Here is a 19,057-nt window from a genome sequence, read left to right as displayed (position 1 = left end):
ATCTGGCTTGATCCATGTCTTTTGGACCACTCTAACACAGATTCATATTAATACACATTAATATTTTCTTTTCCCTAAGTTTAGACTTAGGGACTCCATTAAAAATATTAATTATTTTAATATCTCCTTATCTGTTTAGAATCTGCCCAAACCATTTATGGGTATTGGAGATCTCATGTGCCCCAACCTCTCCACAAAATTTCGTGACAAGAGCACATCTGATGCTACCCCAAATCAACACATTGTTAGAACTCAAGACCTTGATCTTCCTCCCTGTCTGGTTCTCCGCGAGAACTTTGAACTCTTAAAACCTCTTGAAGACCTTACCCTTGGTCTTCAAGAAAAAGATTCAGGTCTTCCTAGAGTAGTCATCAATGAAAGTGACACAATACAAATATCCACTCAAAGAAGATGAAGACATAGGACCACATACATCTGAATGGATCAAGTCTAGGATACCACTCACCCTGTTATCACTGCTCGGAAAGGTTGTCTTGGTGTACTTTCCCAAATCACACCCCCTGCACACATCATGATGCTTCGTGCCAAACATTGGTACTCTTGTAACTATCTCCCTCAGAATGCACAAAGCCCCATGATGCAAGTGTGTCGTCCTCCTATGCCATAGCTCACATAAATCGCTACTACTGGTAGTGGATACCAATGCTCCCATCAGTTGAAGCATAAGTCTATACAACTTCCCAAAATGGACTCCAATCACTTTTGCCGAGGTGATGTTGGATCCCTTAAGATACATGAGGACCCGTCCATCACCGAACACCACTACATATCCCTCGTCCTCAATAGCAGATATAGAAATGAGGTTCTTCTTCAAACCCGGAACATACAGGACATCTGTCACTTTCAAGGGAGGACATGACTCCCTCTGAAAGGATACAGTCCCCACACCAATTGCTCTAGTTGTATAGTCATCACCCAACACTACCTCATGATCTGTAATGACCCATCTCGAATTAAAGGGAGCATAGGGATATTAGCATGCACACGAGGCATGCACATGATAGCTACATATGCATGCATCGCTTGTACTGCACTAGTATACATATTGGTTAATATTGAAAAATGTCTATATTTAGGGTAACGAATTAACTATTGAAGTAAATACGTAAATCACAAGAATATAGTGGAGTAATTGATATATGTACCACCACCATAATATATATATAATTCTACTATATAAAACTAAAGATAAATGCAATGTATTGAACTAAATACAGTGGAATACATTGCATTTATCTTTAGTTTTATATAGTAGAATTATATATATATTATGGTGGTGGTACATATATATATATTATTCTAACAAAAAGAAACTATGTATTCTATAAAAAGAAATGAAAGTAATATATATTATAAAGAGAAGTGTATATATATATATATATATATATTAAATTGTGATTCAAAATAAAACCATAATACTATAAAAATAATTTAATATAAACAAAAGGGAAACATAATATGATAAAAGAGATATACTACAAATAAAAGGCATTTCATTAAGTCGGGGTCTACAAACTTCTAGAGTTATCGAATTAAAGGTGGTGGAGAAATTTGGAAGAGATGGAGTGACCTCTCCATTATAAAAGGAGGAAAGGTATTGTAGGAATGGGGGGAAGTAATTTTTTATACAGAGGGAGACCAAGGAGGAATTCTTATAGAGGGAGACAGAGGAGAGAGAAGCGAAGACGAAGGCATGAATTCTAAGAGAACCACAATTGGGAGATTTGAGTTATTGTTCTTGGGGTTTTGGGCACGGGGGCCAAAAGACCTCTATTTTGAAGTCTTCTGGATCTGGGAACCAGACAAGTTGATCCCAGATAGGCTGAGACGAAACAATCAGTTTGGTAACGGTAGCGGGAAAAACAACAATCCAAAACACCTTCATATTGATTTCCAGGTTTTCTTCTATATTTTATTTAAATTCAATATCAAATTTTACTATTTGGAGTGACAAATTTAGAGTACAATTCTAGGTTTTGGTTAAATTGTTAAAATGGGTTTGACATGATCTATGTCTCTCACAACCAGATCTGTGAAGTGCTCTCTAACACTTGTCATGTGGCATGAAGCTCCACTGTCTAAGTACCACACATTGGAGGATAAATCTATGACAAGGCTCGCCACCATAAAAAACTTTTTGTCAAACTATTTGGCGAACTCATCTATCTTCGCAAAAGCTGCAATGTTCTTCCTCATTCCCATCTTGTTGAGACACTGAAATGCATAGTGCCCCATTTTCTGGAAAGCAAAGCATCTCACTTTGCTCATGTCCTTCTCTTGTGTCTTTTGTTTCCCTTTCTACTTGGCCCCACTCATGGACCCCTTCTTGGACTTCTTCTTGCCCTTAGCTGCAAGGGAAACATTCTCCTCCTCATCCACCCCACCATGTTGACTGCCACTCTTGGCATTCCTCCTGATCTCCTCCTAAATGAAATCATCCCACATCCTTCCCTAATTTGGAAGATGCTCTCTGGCCACAATGCCATCCACGAATCCATCCCACTTCTTGGGGAAGCCACTCAATGTTGTCCTAACCAACTGGTCATCGAGAATAAGCTCTCCCACTACAGCGAACTCATCTCTCATCTATGTGATCTTGGTGAGGTATGAGGTCACCATGTCATCTTTGGTCATCTTGGTGTTTCTCAATTTCTCACATAACGACATCTTCTTGTTTTCATTAGTACTTTGGTAAAGTTTTATCAAGGAATCCCACATCTCATAAGCAAATTTCTTCCCTGACACATGAGGTATAAGGTGGTCTTTAATTGCATTCAGAAGGATTCTTAGCCCTCATATTGTGCTTGTTAAAGTCAGGCAACTGAATAGGATCAGTAGGTGGTTGTACTGCCTTCTCAACAAAATCCCTCAACTCAAACTCCCCAAGCAACAAAAGTATCCCCTCCTTCCATGGGCCAAAAATTTCAGCAACACTCAACCTATCCTCCACCCTCAAACTAGTAGCCATTTGTCCCTCTCAATCAATACAACTATCCAACACTGAAAATGGGTAAACAGTCTCCCTCTCAACCACCAAATCTCTGGGTATGTAAGTTGTTTATGCTTGTTGGCACACTTCTCAACTGATAGGTTCATTGTTGCTTCCAAGAGTCTTCAAAGATGTTCTTGAGTGATGGCTTATATAGAGAAGTCTTCAAGCTGCTATGATGGCTTCTTCAACGATGAATGATGATGAGCAAGAGCTTGTAAGAGTCTTCAATGATACCTTCAAGAGAGAGAGACGATGATCCTTGTGTCTCCTACTTTTTGCCTTCAAGTAAGTCTGCTACCAATCACATCCTTCAATGTAGTTAATGTAAAATATGCCAACAAAATTAATCTTCAAGCTGACCTTCCTTCACCTTAGCTTTGATACCATGTTGAGAAATCAATATGCTGGTAGATTAGCATTGATTCCTCTTACTTGATAATTACTTGTGAATGTTGTTAGGCTTTTATTACTTATATTATCTTCTCGTCATCAGGCAATTACCAAAATATTCAAAACATGAAGATCACAAGAGACAAAAAACACAAAGATGTAGGCTCCAAGCTAGGGAAAAACCCCACAAGGGGGAAACCCAAACCAATCCTCTTCTTATAGAATCATATCAAAGTGAGATATCCAAGACCCAAAAACCAAGACCAAGACTTGCCACAAGACCCAAGTCAACCCTCCTTCAAACCTTCCTCAACCAAGTCAAATGCAATAAAGTCAATGCTAGTCGACGCTCTTCAAATCTGGTCAAACTTTGAAATTTTCGGCCTTGCAATATCTCTTAAATTTTCGGCCCTGCAGTAGTTCTAAAATTTTGCATGTGTGATGGAATTAGGGCACAAAAACGCAAAAATTTATTTCTTTGTCCTTCCTTCTCTCTCTTTTTTGTCATAGAAATCGATGTGATGAATTGGTGTCCAAATAAAGTTGAATTTGTTAATTTTAGGTGTGTTCTATGCTTAGAGCAATTTATTTCAATTTTCATAGTTAGCTCAATATCTTTTCCAGATTAGCAATCACATCAGCATTAAAGTAAACTGCAGATAGAACATAAACATAAATCGCAGAAGACAAGCCAAGACAAGAGGCTACAAGATGTGGCGCTAGCCAGGGACAAACCCCAATGTGGGGAAACCCTTGATCAATTCTTCTTACATGTTCTTCAATAGTTCAGCACAGAGAGAGAGCAATGTTTTAAAACTCCGACTCCGACTCCAACTCGGCTGAGGGTCGACTCCGACTCCGACTTGGTATCGACTCGGCCGGCTCGATTTCAGTGACTCGGTCGTTGTAAAAAATACATTAAATATTTATTTTTTATAAAATAACATAATTTTAAAGATTTTCATTCATGTTTCCAAACACACAGCATTAGAATATAGATAGAAGACAACATATGATCAAAGTAGGCTCATGAATATATCCATTATATCAAAATGGCACCCAGTGCACTGTCCAATACATACACGATGATGATATGGAGATCAAAACAAAAACACATAACCAAGGACGCTAGAAATGGCCTCTACAACAAAAGTTTGTGACCAGTACTACTTAGTACTGGCTACTGCTAGAGTTGCCAACATCATTTGGCTCAGTGTTACTTGGGAGCAGGAGCGAAAGCGAGGAGTGGGAGCGAAAACAGGAGCGGGAGCGACATTTTCAGAAGCTCCCTGTTTAGGAGCGAATCCCGGAGGAGTTCAACAACCAAGGTCACTAACATCAAGGTACATAGAGGGATTGGTGCTCTTAATTAAATACGAGTTCCATACCCTAATACATGACAAAATTCAATGGAAACGTTGCAATCCCCCAATCTTGAAATCATGAAAAACTGATAAGTCTGCTAAATTTTGAATGAAATCTAAAATTCTACTTTCTCCATATGAAATCCAATGAGGTCGGAACCACTCTCAAACATCCTGAGTCATTTCATCGTAATGTTAAAAATTTAATTAAAAGGATGAAATGAAGATTAAGGAGAATGTCACTTTTACTTTAAGAATTTAACATTACCATGAATAGCATATCAATACTAGGGATCAGAGTCAGACAGGGAAACCCATGAGTCAGACAGGGAAGCCCAAGGAGTCCCCAAAAATGAAATTTCAAAAAAAAATGCCGTTGAAGTGACTTGACCAGCCATTGTTATCGCGTCGGCCGAGTTGGCTCGGACTCGGTCGAGCCGCCCAGGTTGTTACCGAGCCGGCCGAGTTGTTAGCCAACTCGGCCAGCTCGATAACAACCCAACCGGCCGGTCCAGTTCAAAGGCCGAGTCGACCTGGTTGGGCTATGACTCGGACCAACTCGGCCGAATCGGAGTCGAAACGGCCGATTTTTAAAACAGTGAAAGAGAGAAAGAAAGATAGTACATTTACAACAGAAGTCAACACTTCGACTTGACAAGATAAGAACATAGATCTTCTCTAAGAAGATGTCTCATGAGGTAACTGATATGGACTCATGTGATTCCATCACCCTATCATAGTGTTGCACCATGCTGCACCATCATACCATGTCCATCATCACAGAGCTACACCATGTTGCATTACTGTTGAGTTGTACCTCATCATGCTGTATCCATCTTGTTGCTCTTCATCATCATGCTGCAGCTCCTTGTGCTGCATCTTCAAACTGTACCTTACTGTGCCCATCATGCTGCATCCCCTTGTGTTGCATCTTGATACACTTATGCTGCACCTTGGTACACTTATGTTGCACCTTGATACACTTGTGTTGCACACCCTGATACACATATGTTGCACCTTGATACACTTGTGCTGCACCTTGATACACTTGTGCTGCACAACCTGATACACTGCCCATAACAACTCTTGCTATGGTGATATGGACTGCAGCCTAGCACATAGCAACAAATGTATCCCAGATAGTGTCCAGTCATTATTGACGCAACAACATTTATTCTATAGAAATGTCAACTCTTAAACATGCTGTAATGCTGCAATTCATCTACTTGTTAGGGTACTGACCACAATCCCTAACAACCCATCTAAGCTGGCCCAGAATTGTTCTTAATGACTGCGGTTGTCCTCCAATGAGATGTTGCCCTCCACGCTTCATCATTACAGTGATCCTTGATATAGTAGACCTCCCAAATAGTCCCACTAATGAACTACTGTAACCTTCTCTTTTCCTGTGGCTAGGGCAGTCATGAGACTGCATATAAGGAACCATTCAGATTCCTTCTCACAGCAGTCTAAGGGCACATGAAACGCTCCACAAATGCGGCCTAGAATAGTGTTAAGGTGACTGTGTTTACGCCTGCGTTCAGCCATGAATAGACTGCATCTAGGGCACGTTTAACCTTCCTTAGATATGTAGCTAAGGCTTCCTCATGTCTGCGGATTAGGGCTGCCTTGCTGCGTGTAGAAGTTCCCCTAAACAATGGGCAGATCTCCCTTCTTTGTTGCGGCTAAGAAGCCTCTTTTGACTACGGTTTAGGGTATCCTTTCGCTGCGGACTAGGGCTCACTTTAGCTGCAGATTAGGGCTCTTCTAGCTGCGGATTAGGGCCTCTTAGATCTACGGCCAGATCTATTACAAGTTTGCAGCTAGGGCTGTCCTAGATGACCCTTCTTTAGGGCTACGTAGAAAGCATCTCCTCTAGACCTCCTCTTCCACTAAAAACCCAAACAAGTGGAGAGTGAGATCACAAGAGATGATTATCAAATGACTTGAAGTCCTCCTTTATTTATACTAAAACGTTGAGCACAAGTGGGGTATATTTGGTTGTTGGCCGACCTTGACAAATTGTCCCATAACACAAATAAATTCATATCTCCATGAATACTTATCGAAATCAGATGATCTTTAGATCAATCCTACACCTCTCGATGACAGGGATCCAAGAAAAATATCAGCTGCCATAAATAAGATGACCCACATGGAGTTTGGCCCTAGTTGCCAATTTTAACACTCCCTCTCAACTAGGGAGAACTCCATCCGCTAATCCATATGTCTGACTGTACTATCTCTGCCATCAATGCACTGCACTGCTCTGCTGAGCTCTGTTCAGTTCTGCTCTGCTCTGCTGAACCATGAAGAAGAAGAATTGATCAAGAATGTCTTATACCATTCTCTACTCACCTGAAGTCAGTTTCATCTTACTGACCCGAAGTCAGTTTTATTGATCCCAAATCAATAACACAAGAGAGTTTCTCAAACCACTCATACTGATCCCAGATCAGTTTCGTTTATCCCAGATCAATGAAGGTCATCCTACCATAGGGAGTACAGTAGATACAACGATGCGTCCATTGATAGTACTACTATGGTCCCTAACCCCATTTCCCTGCTCATTGATCAGATGAGAGGTACTTCCCATGAGTCCCAGACTGCATGGGTAGGATGCCTCGACAGGAGAACTAATCATCTTGTCCACAGGAGAATTAATCATCCTGGCTCACAGTCGCCACGGGAGAACTAACCATCCCAGCCCACAGGAGAACTAATCATCATGTTCCATAGTTGCCACGAGAGAACTAATCATCATGTTCCATAGTTGCCACGGGAGAACTAATCATCCTAGCCCACGGGAGAACTAATCATCCTCTTCCATAGTCGCCACGAGGTATCACAAGGAAAGGTTGAGCCTGTCACCCTGTACATAGCGCACCACCCGGGGAGGGTGAGTCGCCCAGTGGTTGTATGTCGCTCCAGTAAGTACCCCAAGCCCCTCAGACCTCCCAAAGCTCAGTGCATGCAACATGTAGGACCATTATACGAAGGTCTCTCAACGACTCCAAGTCATTCGGGAAAATCACAAATTTGACCTTTCCCCGGGGCTTTGACAAAGTGTCTGCAACCTGTACATCAGTCTCAATGCGATGGAACCTCCTCGCTCATTGACTTACCATATTCTAGATAAGGTAGTATCTGATGTCTATCTGTTGGAGCAATCATCGAATACGAGTTTCCTCAATAATCGAATCCCCCCTGGTTGTCACAAAGAATCATAGTGGTATTCATCATGTGTACAAACAGCTCACTGATGAGCTTCCACAACTAGGCAGCTTCACACGAGATCATACTTGTAGCTATGTATTCAGTCTCGACGGTGCTTATAGCAACCGACTTCTGCTTCTTGCTCATCCATGATATCAAAGCAAAATCCAGAGAGAACCAACACTGAGAAGTGCTCTAGCGATCCTCCATACTGCCTGCCCAGTCAGCATTAGAATAATCATGCAGCTTCATATTTCCGGCAGTGTATCTCAATCCATAAGAGATTGTGCCCTGAAGATACCTCAAAAGATTCTTGGCACCATCTAGTGAGGCTCAACCAAATATGAGCTCACCATGCTAACTGCAGAGCATATATATGGATGAAAGTTCACCAAGAACATCAATGCAGATGAGTTTATGAAACTCAGAGGCATTTCCCAAATCTGGTTTGGCATCACCACCATATAACTTCTGAAAGTTAAGATCCTCGAGGTAGTCACGGGCTTGCAGTTTACCATTCCATATCTAGAATCCAACTCCATCTTAGTTCTACAAGTGAGAGGGTATACACCTGTCAGAAATAGGTCGTTTCTCAGAAGGTGCCGGTATGAGAGGTCTATCATCCACAACCTTCAAACAATGGTTTGGATCGGCTTCACTTTTAGTGAATCTCAGCTTCATCAGACAGCTATCAATCCTCTCATATTAGGCCCGAGGTTTTTTACTTCAAGCCATAAAGGGCTTTCTTCCCCCTGTATACATGAGATTCCCAATCATGAATCTCAAACCCCTCGGGTTGTTCCAAACCTGTGGACCTGCTACATGAGGGGAATGGTCCCCTTGTAAGATTTTCCTTCGGTACATCTCAGACATGTACCTTCATGCTCTTCTTGAATTCAGGTATCTGAGTCACCATCTAACTCACATCGGTTAGGGCCTCATAAAGTAGATTTCGGGTGTTATAGATGAGATATGTCATGATCCCCAATGGACCATCCTGCAACTTGACACAAATTGCCAACCCTGAACCCATGAGTAAAAGCATCTTTGAAAATTTCATTTTCAAACATGTACCTTTCCATCGATGAATGCCACCCTGTAACCTTTGACTTCCATTGCCAAAATGGACACCAGGTTCTTCTTGTGATCAGGTACATAAAAGAGATTCTGTAAATGAATTGAGTTACCCTCATTCAATTGAGGGGTAACATTCCCTACACCCTTTCCGAGATAGGTGGCATTGGCTCCAAGTATAATCCCATGATTGTTTCCATCTCTACCAAATTAGAGAGAGCACCCTTCTATCTGATGAAGTGCCTTGAAGCACTATAATCGATAAGCCAAATTCCCAAAGAATCTGAAGGAGAGGGCCAATACAAGATAGCGCTTCTTTATCTTATGAGAAACAACATTTGATTCTTCATATCTAGGGTTCCTTGCTTTCTTTGAAGTGTCGGTCGTTTCCTTGATGACCTGCATTACCTGTCATTCCTCTAGCCATTGAAGATGTCCCTGGAATGATTGTTATCATCATCAAGTGATGTGTCCCTGCCATTCGGACACTCCTTCACGTAATAGCCGAACTAGTTATCTGCCTTTCCTTCCACCCTGAGATCCAGTCTTCCTAATGAAGTGATCTTTACGTAGGCCATGTTCCGCTGCACCATTCTGATAATATTCTCTGCTTCGACTTCACCCTCGGTGAATTTGAAGAGGGATGAGGAATCCACTGATCCTTTTGTTCTTTCCCAACTATCTTCGGTGATTGCTCTTTCACTCTTGTTTGGGTTTTGTCTTCACCTCACCTCTGATACCATGTTAATTTTAGGTATGTTCTATGCTTAGAGCAATTTATTTCAATTTTCACAGTTAGCCCAATATATTTTCCAGATTAGCAATCACATCAGCATTAAAGTAAACTGCAGATAGAACATAAACATAAATCGCAGAAGACAAGTCAAGACAAGGACACAAGATGTGGCGCTAGCCAAGGACAAACCCCAACGTGGGGAAACCCTTGATCAATTCTTCTTATATGTTCTTCAATAGTTCAGCAGAGAGAGAGAGAGAGAGATAGTACATTTATAACAGAAGTCAATACTTCGACTTGACAAGATAAAAACATAGATCTTCTCTAAGAAGATGTCTCATGAGGTAACTGATATGGACTCATGTGATTCCATCACCCTATCATAGTGCTGCACCATCATACCATGTCCATCATCACAGAGTTGCACCATGCTGCATTACTGCTGAGTTGTACCTCATCATGTTGTACCCATCTTGCTGTTCTTCATCATAATGCTGCACCTCCTTGTGCTGCATCTTCAAACTGTACCTTACTGTGCCCATCATGTTGCATCACCTTGTGCTGCATCTTGATACACTTATGCTGCACCTTGGTACACTTATGTTGCATCTTGATACACTTGTGCTGCACACCTTGATACACTTGTGTTGCACACCCTGATACACTGCCCATAACAACTCTTGCTATGGTGCTATGGCCTGCAGCCTAGCACATAGCAACAAACATATCCCATATAGTGTCCAATCATTATTAACGCAGCAACATTTAGTCTATAGAAATGTCAACTCTTGAACATGTTGTAATGCTGCAATTCAGGGACTGGTTAGGGTACTGACCACAGTCCCTAACAGCCCATCTAAGCTGGCCTAGAATTGCTCTTAATGACTGCGGTTGTCCTCCAATGAGATGCTGCCCTCCACGCTTCATCATTACAGTCTTCCTTGATATAGTAGACCTCCCAAATAGTCCCACTAATGAACTGCTGTAACCTTCTCTTTTCCTGTGGCTAGGGCAGTCATGAGACTGCATATAAGGAACCATTTAGATCCCTTCTCACAGCAGTCTAAGGGCACATGAAACCCTCCACAAATGCGGTCTAGAATAGTGTTAAGGAGACTGTGTTTAGCCCTGCGTTCAGCCATGTATAGGCTGCGTCTAGGGCACGTTTAACCCTTCCTTAGATATGCAGCTAAGGCTCCTTTAAGGCTTCCTCATGTCTGCAGATTAGGGCTGCCTTGCTGCGTGTAGAAGTTCCCCTAAACAGTGGGTAGATCTCCCTTCTTTGCTGCAGCTAAGAAGCCTCTTTTGACTGTGGTTTAGGGCATCCTTTAGCTGCAGATTAGGGCTCACTTTAGCTGCGGATTAGGGCTCTTCTAGCTGCGGATTAGGGCCTCTTAGATCTGTGGCCAGATCTCCTACAAGTCTGTGGCTAGGGCTCTCCTAGATGACCCTTCTTTAGGGCTGCGTAGAAAGCATCTCCTCTAGACCTCCTCTTCCACTAAAAACCCAAACAAGTGGAGAGTGATATCATAAGAGATGATTATCAAATGACTTGATGTCCTCCTTTATTTATACTAAAACGTTGAGCACAAGTGCGGTATATTTGGTTGCTAGCCGACCTTGACGAATTGTCCCATAATACAAATAAATTCATATCTCCATGAATACTTATCGGAATCGGATGATCTTTAGATCAATCCTACACCTCTCGATGAGAGGGATCCAAGAAAAATATCAGCTGCCATAAATAAGATGACCCACATGGAGTTTGGCCCTAGTTGCTAATTTTAATAGAATTGCACTGTATTTATAGTTGTCCAAGGGGTCGAATAGGTGTCTTTCTAGGCCAACTTGTCCAAGAGGGCCGACTTGGACTTGTGGTGACAAAACTTGAATTTTTTACTCAAATAAAATGATTTTTCTTTCTCTTACAAATAGTCCAAATGGGACTTTGGCTCAAATACATTTGTTTGACTCGTGACAAATTTTCTTTTGACTCAAATAACCCTACAAGCATGAAGAACATGCTTTGACTAATGAAAATGATAATAATAATAAGAATTTATTTTCTTCTTTTTGCTTTTACATGTAATACATGTTGATACAAGTATAATGACAATTATGAAGACCGAACCTAGTTAGATTTCCAACAGTTTGATCATAATGAAGCTTTAGGTTTTTGTTCAAGTATATACATTTGTAATAAAACAACACAAAGAGGATAAGCTTGGCTTGATTTTCACTTTTAATTGGTTCCTCCCTCACTCCTTTCCTATATTAACTTTGTTTAGGTTCAAATGGATAGCCAGTCATCCACACAAACAAATTGGATGGATTGTTTGTATTCAATAGGCTTTCCAAAAAGACATTAACCTACCCAAATCTGATTGTTAAATAAAAATCTAATGTTTCCATTTTAATGGACGTTTAGCCTCTTATAACACATAAGAGTACTTTCATTTTGATGATTGTTCATTCACTCTGCTTGGGAGTAGATTTCCTCTAATAAGCATGGCTTACCAAAGCCTACTAGGAATTTACCTTCAACTCATTTTTCATTATGCAGTTTCCTCCATTCTTTGCTTCCTAAAGCACTTTCTTTTTATGTTTTTAAATAGATAGGGCTTGAATTCAAGGAGGTTGTGTTTATCTCCTTTTTAGCTTTTGAGTTTTTTCCCTATCTTTTTGGGTTTTATTTGTATCCCTGTTCGGTGCTTATCTTACTGTTTCTTCCTCTTCTAGGTCTAAGTATTTGGGGATTTACATTGTTTGCCCATTTGTTTCTCCACGTACTCTTTAGTATAGGTCTTGGTGCTTGTTAGCTCCTCGTTGGTTGACTTTAACATGCTTTTTGCTTGTCAAATCCCTTTCAAATAAAGAGATCTTTATCCCACAGCCTTGGAATTGGATTATGCAAAGCTTTCTCCTCCCTTTTAGGGATTGACAGAGAATTAATAACATGAAAACAGGAAGAGGGGTTGGGGTTGAAAACCGAAGACGGATCAAAATTCTCTATAACTTGAATCACTGCTTTTTGCTCCAAGTGATCTACATCGGAATGGAAGTGTTTACCTATAATGTGAACAAAGGTTTTCTTTCTTGGGGCGCAGGAATTGTTTGCTTCTGCGATGTTGAGCCTTCGAGGGGGCAATGGAGCACTTGTTCTAAACCTTCAGTTTTTAATTCACCGCTTTTAGAGGGTTTTGCCTAATGGGCTAGCATGTCAAATATGTAATCCATGGTAATGGTGTGTCGTTGTCGCTTATCCTTCATTCCTGGCCTAGTTTTAGTTGGGTTTTTAACTTTCTGGATGTCCTCTGTGGGTCATTGCTGCATCTCCTTCATTCCTGGCCTAGTTTTAGTTGGGTTTTTAACTTTCTGGATGTCCTCCTGCAGCTTTTTGCTTTCCTATGTTTGGTTTCAGCTTCGTTAAGTAGTCCCTCATCAAGCTTGTGTACTGATGATAGTGTCGACATTGGAAGGGTACATTTTCATAATAAGAGGTTGTTCCCACTCATAATTGCTACTGATGGTAGTGTCAACATTGGAAGGGTACATTTTCATAATAAGAGGCTGTTCCCACTCATAATTGCCAACCTTCAACACCATGGGATCTGGAGGTGGTTTTGTTAGGTCTGAGTTAGCACAGGATCTGGCATTGGTGGCCTTTTCCCTTGCTCTTGTAATGTCTAGTGAGCTTGTATTTTCACCTAGCAGACTGCCTATATCTACCAAAGTTTCTTTTGCTCGGAACTCTAGCAGTAGGAGAGAAAATTCTGATCCTCAGCGACGCTTTGAAAAATTCTTCCAGGGGTGAGCCGAACCCTGTATTCCAGTATCTTTTCTACAAGCCGGATGGCACACATCTCATTGTTACTATATTTGATCTGTTTAGTATATTGAGATTATTGCATCTTGTCATTGAACTGCCTTGAACATGCTAAGCTTTCCTTGGTACTTTCGTTAATGTGCTTCATTTAAACTCCAGAGTTAACAAAATTGATCCAAGTATGTTAGGCGCCACGGGTGGCCCATTTTCACGAGCGAGACAGATCTCGAAAAGTGAACCATTAATCGCAAGCACTTTCTTTTGGATAGGCAATTGCCACCTGAGGTACTCTTCAATCAAAATCATCCCACACATGCACTTTGCCCAACTGCGAACTCGTGCTTTCGAGTACTTCTATTCTTTTGGCTTTCCAATTCAGGGGAAGATACGAACAGGGTACTGATACACTAGTGAGGTCAGATGAGTACAAAGCTATCCATGAGTTCCTAAGGGATGAGACCAGGTCCAAGTCCCGGTGATTTTGGTGGTATAGTTACCTGTCATACCTGCCACCTAAGCCGAACAAAGTCTACTCTACAGAGAGCGGCCCCTCGAGGCAGGTACTCAAAATGTATCAAATGGAGTAGTGACAGATATAATTTGAAAATATATACATGGGATATTCAACAATTTGCCATCGCAGCTCTCACATTTTTTAGATCAATGTGGTCGCAACCCTAAAAACAAACAGAAATCTGCTAATTGGACTGATATTTCATGTCACAAGTTCAATGCCGGTAAACTTCCAATCTTGGTGTTTGAGCAAATGGGTCTGCCGGGACATACCTGTCATGGCACAATGGACTCTGGATTTGAGCCGTGGAGAAGTGGGCATGCCATTTGATGATGGATGATGAAGTATGTACAAGCGTGGCCAGAGGCAATGGATGGAAGCCATTGTTGTTCGACGCCTTCCGCGCTACACAAAGCTTCTGCTAGTTTTGTTTGCATACCCCGTAGATAGCCTTATCTCCTAACTGAATTCACGTCCAATTGTATGCGTACTTCGATAAGTGAACTGTCCGCTCTTTCTCCTGTATTATAGATCACATATATGCCTCGCTTTTCTGTCCAACCGTGAAAAAATAATTTGAAAGTAAAAACATATCTAGCAGCAGCGTAAAATGTCATTTCGTAAAAAATATGTGTTTGGTTGGTGGAGATTTATGGTAAAATCTCCCATAAATCTCCTCTGAGGCAAATGAGAGATTTCAAAGCATCGAGAAGGATTGTGTTATATTTGAGGTTATGGTTTGAGAAGGTAAGCGGTCTCGATGATCTGTTCTAACGAGATAAAAATGCATAATGGTAGTACCAACTGTCATTTAAATAGTGGGGATGTGGGTATGTTTATTTTTTTTAAATTGCAGTTAGTTTTGGTCAGAAATCTTTACTTAATTTAACTAAAAAGGAAAAGGAAAGTACTTGCAGTGTACGACACTTTTTCTTTGCTTTTTAAATTCATAATTTATCGAAAAATAAATAAGTTCTTTACACTCTTTCATTGGTTCTTTAAAGTCATAAATTATCAAACATTACGCTTCTTCATTGCTTATGTATATACATGTTATATCATAAAAATAAATAAAAAATAAAAAAAATCTTCCTATTTTTTTTTTTTTTTTTTTTTTTCCGAAGGTGGTAAAACCTATCAACTCAGGTGTCAAACCAACAGTGAGGACAGCCATCTCTGGCTGCTATCCGCGAATGCTGGGTTGACTCATCACTGTTAAATAGGAAAACCACGCCACCTGGCATAACCCTGCTGGTGGTCCGTAATCGGGAGCAGGCTCTCACTCCTGCCAGATGCCTCTGGGCCGTTAACATGTTTCCTTACGTCCGAGGAAGACGAGCTCTTAGCCAAGCAGAAGCAGTTTTACGGCATAAAAAAAAAAAAAAAAAAAAAATCTTCCTATTAAAAAAACAATGTTTTGAAAAAAGTGATATAAAGTTTATTTTTTAAAATTATTAAATACTAAAATTAAATTGTATGGTATTGTAATTAGTTATTTAAATTTAATTAGAAAGTTAAAAAAAAAAAAAAACAATGATTTGGGAAAAGTCTCCCAAAGAATATGAAATTTGACTCTTTAGGGTGCCTTACATCTTGACCAGATTTTCAAATCTAGAAATAAGTTTGAGTCTCTCTTTTCTTTTCACTAAAGGAGTTTCCGAAGCAAGATAATATTCAATAAAGCTTGCAAGCAAAAGGAAAAACCCATAAGTTATTACTGAATCCTCCAATCCTAGTGCGAAAGTTTCTAAAAGCGTACCAACAAAATCCATTACTATAGGAAATGGTTCGCTCCCTATCAGAAGAAGTTGAAGTGCAAGCCCTACGAAAAGATATGGAAAAGATATGGATCTAGATGATCGATGGTTGATTGTTTGTCCTTGCAGAAGAATGGCATGGAAAAGGTATGAAGGACATGCCAGTTCATCACGTTGGGATTCTTTAGAAGGCCTATCTCTTGATTTCTTCAAAGTTTCATCTTGGGGTTCACACAAGGAATTTCAAGCTAGTCTCTAGCAAGACAACGAAGCAAAAAAATCAAGCCGCAAGAGCAATAAGACATTGATCCAAGTAGACGGTAAACAATTAGTCAACCGAGGGAAAATCATGCCAATGTAAGAGGCATTTCCTCCTTTGAATTCTTGAATCTTCAAGGAGTTTTCTATGTAATAATGATTGTCATAGTTTTTTATTATCTGTTATTGGTAGGTAGCTTGCTAGTCTTAGCCAAGCTTGATATGAAGAATATCCTGGATTTTGGTTCTCTTTTGGAAATCTAGGCCTCATTTTATATGTAACTTTTTTCAATTAATGAAAGAATCTAATAGCTTACTATATATAGAGAGAGAGGGAGAGCATTTAATTGCATTGAATTGTATAAAATTGATCAACTACAAATCAATTTTATTTTATTACCAAAACTTAATTTACAAAATTACAATTTAATTATCAAATATTTTTAAGTATCACACAATACAAACTAATCTTCCAAAAAAATTATATATGTAAATTTATTTTAATAATATAATTAAAAGCCCCAGGGGTAGCTTAATTAGTGATGGTCGTGAAAATGAAGTGTTATGTACTAGGAGGTTTGAAGTTCAAAACCTCTTGATTCACATGTGTTGCAGAAGGGGCATATGTAGGCACCCAGGGATTATATTAGTAGCAGTAGAAATCAACCACATGACACATGAATACAAAATTGACCCAATTGTTGATTCCTCTAATCACTATATATATATATATATATATATAACAAATTGAGTTTCAATTTGTAAGTATCGCCAATTAAAAATTAATTCCCCTATTATATTTGTAAACTTTTATTTTAATTCTATGATTTTTTTCTTCCCGAGAAAAAGATAGCCATTTCTATTCAAGATATCATTCATAAAAATATTATTTAACATAAAAAGGTTTTAAAATTAATAATTAATATAGTTAAAGAAAAAGATACACAATACTTAAGAACATAGTTGGAGAGAGGAATTAACTTCTTAATTACACCAAGAGGCACATTTTATAGTGTAATATTAAAGAAATTGTAACTTTCAAGACCATTCTCCACAATTTGAAAAGACTCCCCTTAGCCTTCTTCAATGGTATAGCATGAGGAAACCCATTGAATCTATAAACTATTGAGCATTAGTGGTCGAAATCCTTGTCAAGCTGAGGGTGTTCATGCATGTCTCGAGTGAAAATAGAGTTGAAACAGTCATCTGACTTGATCCAAACCCCAATCCATTCCAATAGTTCTGAGAACGATATTGAAGATTTATCCGAGCTACAACCTGGGAGAGTTTCCTGGAGGGCTAACAGGCACAACATGCACTCACGGAGGAAACTGCGCTCGTACAAGTTAAGGATCCGTCCCAGCAGCTAACACAAGAGAAGATATGGTGAGCAGTGTTGTTGATTGCATGCAAGGGATTCAGTAACCTGCATATCGTTGAGCGCACGCATGCAATCCAACCCATTCAACACCCTCACCAAGGTGAAGACAAAAAGCAAGTCCAACTAGGGCTGAACATGCACTTTGGCAAGCTGATGCGCATGATCACCAACACACACTTGAAGATCAGCACAGACACTATGAATCAATGTGTTGCCAATTCAACCGTACCTAAGAAGACCATGCACATGTTAGTAGATGAGTTGGATGAAGGGGCCAAACCAATGCACCGGTTGTAACGGAGGCAAGAGTTCACTTTAACAAGATGTCACCATGAGGTACATACACGCCATCACAGACGACCAAGCTTGGCATCAGCTCACTAACTTCACCATCACAAGCATGTCAAATAGTTGGTCTCACCACAGCGGACCGAGTGTGAATGATGTCTTGCAAGGCTTGTTCAAGCCATGTTGTCTCACATGAGTACATGTGCATTGTAATGTTGAGTCATGTCAAGTGTAAGTCGAGTGTCAACAGTTGGATGTAATAGTCATAGAGTAGGTGAAAAGTCATGAGGGTAGTTGAACTGTCACAAAGGGGAATGTTAAGGGTCACCCCACCCTTTGTTATAAATAGTCCCTCATAACTCATTGGATAGGATTTTGGTCAGCCAAGCTTCTACTAAGACTATCTTGAAGAAGGCTTGGACAGTATTGTAACACCCCTGGGCTTCTCCACTGCACGAAGCTAGTACATCTCTTTGGAGGAGCAGGCGGATGTGGCTGTAACGTTCCACTGTTGGGGCTCGTAGGTTTATATGGATGTATTGTATGATTGTGACTTACACTTCTTTATATAATAAGAGCCAACACATTTTCATGCATATGTTGTTATTGTAGTTGGACTCCTCTGGTTGCCTTAATGATATATGTTGTTTAACTTACATGTTTGTGTATGAAATGATTCACATGCAATTATATGAATCTTGTTGTTAATGTTGTCACTGTCCGTGTCGACTCCTCTGTCGGACACCAGACAAACCTTTCACATGAACCTTGTTGTAACAACTATAGAACTTGTCTCGGACTAATTTATGAGTGTTGTACGCATTATCTTACCTTGTATGATGTGACTACCGCATCTGAGTGGACTTCTCCACCGGAAGATGTGTATGTCCTTTTGTGTTGTGTATTCTTAGCCGAGTTGGGACTGATGCCTTTCAACCTAGAACTCACCTTCACCTCCTTCCCCCTTCGAAGTGTTAAAACCTCTCATACACCTTCCTTGACTCACTCCATCAGTCACACCCTTGCTACTGACAGAGTTATCTTACTTACCTCTATGCGACATCGCGGTCAAGGCATTTCCTTACGACCCACTGTTGGGACTCCTACACCAAACGGTCTGAGGTATAATTGGGACTTCTTACCGGGGAGATTCCCTTGACATGTTGGCGGGTCCAACACAGTTAATAATTGGGTTGCATTCTTGATTTTTTTGTTACAAGCATCAGTCTTATAGGTT

The 19,057-nt window shown here is 40.2% G+C and overlaps 1 protein-coding gene across 1 annotated transcript in view; it reads right to left on the bottom strand.

Moving 5' to 3' along the window:
- HEME2 (Uroporphyrinogen decarboxylase) overlaps positions 1-14,716 on the bottom strand; it is a 233,720-nt gene extending 219,004 nt beyond the window's left edge. The window contains exon 1 of the mRNA XM_089448822.1: positions 14,409-14,716. Within this exon, the coding sequence (XP_089304948.1) occupies positions 14,409-14,520 (112 nt within the window). The 5' untranslated portion in view covers positions 14,521-14,716. The remainder of the gene's footprint in view (positions 1-14,408) is intronic.
- Positions 14,717-19,057: the final 4,341 nt, after the last annotated feature.

Source organism: Pinus tabuliformis, chromosome X, assembly GCF_031772625.1.
Source record: "Pinus tabuliformis cultivar Carrire ecotype Pingquan chromosome X, CPIR1, whole genome shotgun sequence".
NCBI lineage: Eukaryota > Viridiplantae > Streptophyta > Pinopsida > Pinales > Pinaceae > Pinus > Pinus tabuliformis.
This window is presented reverse-complemented; position numbering and strand designations above follow the sequence as displayed.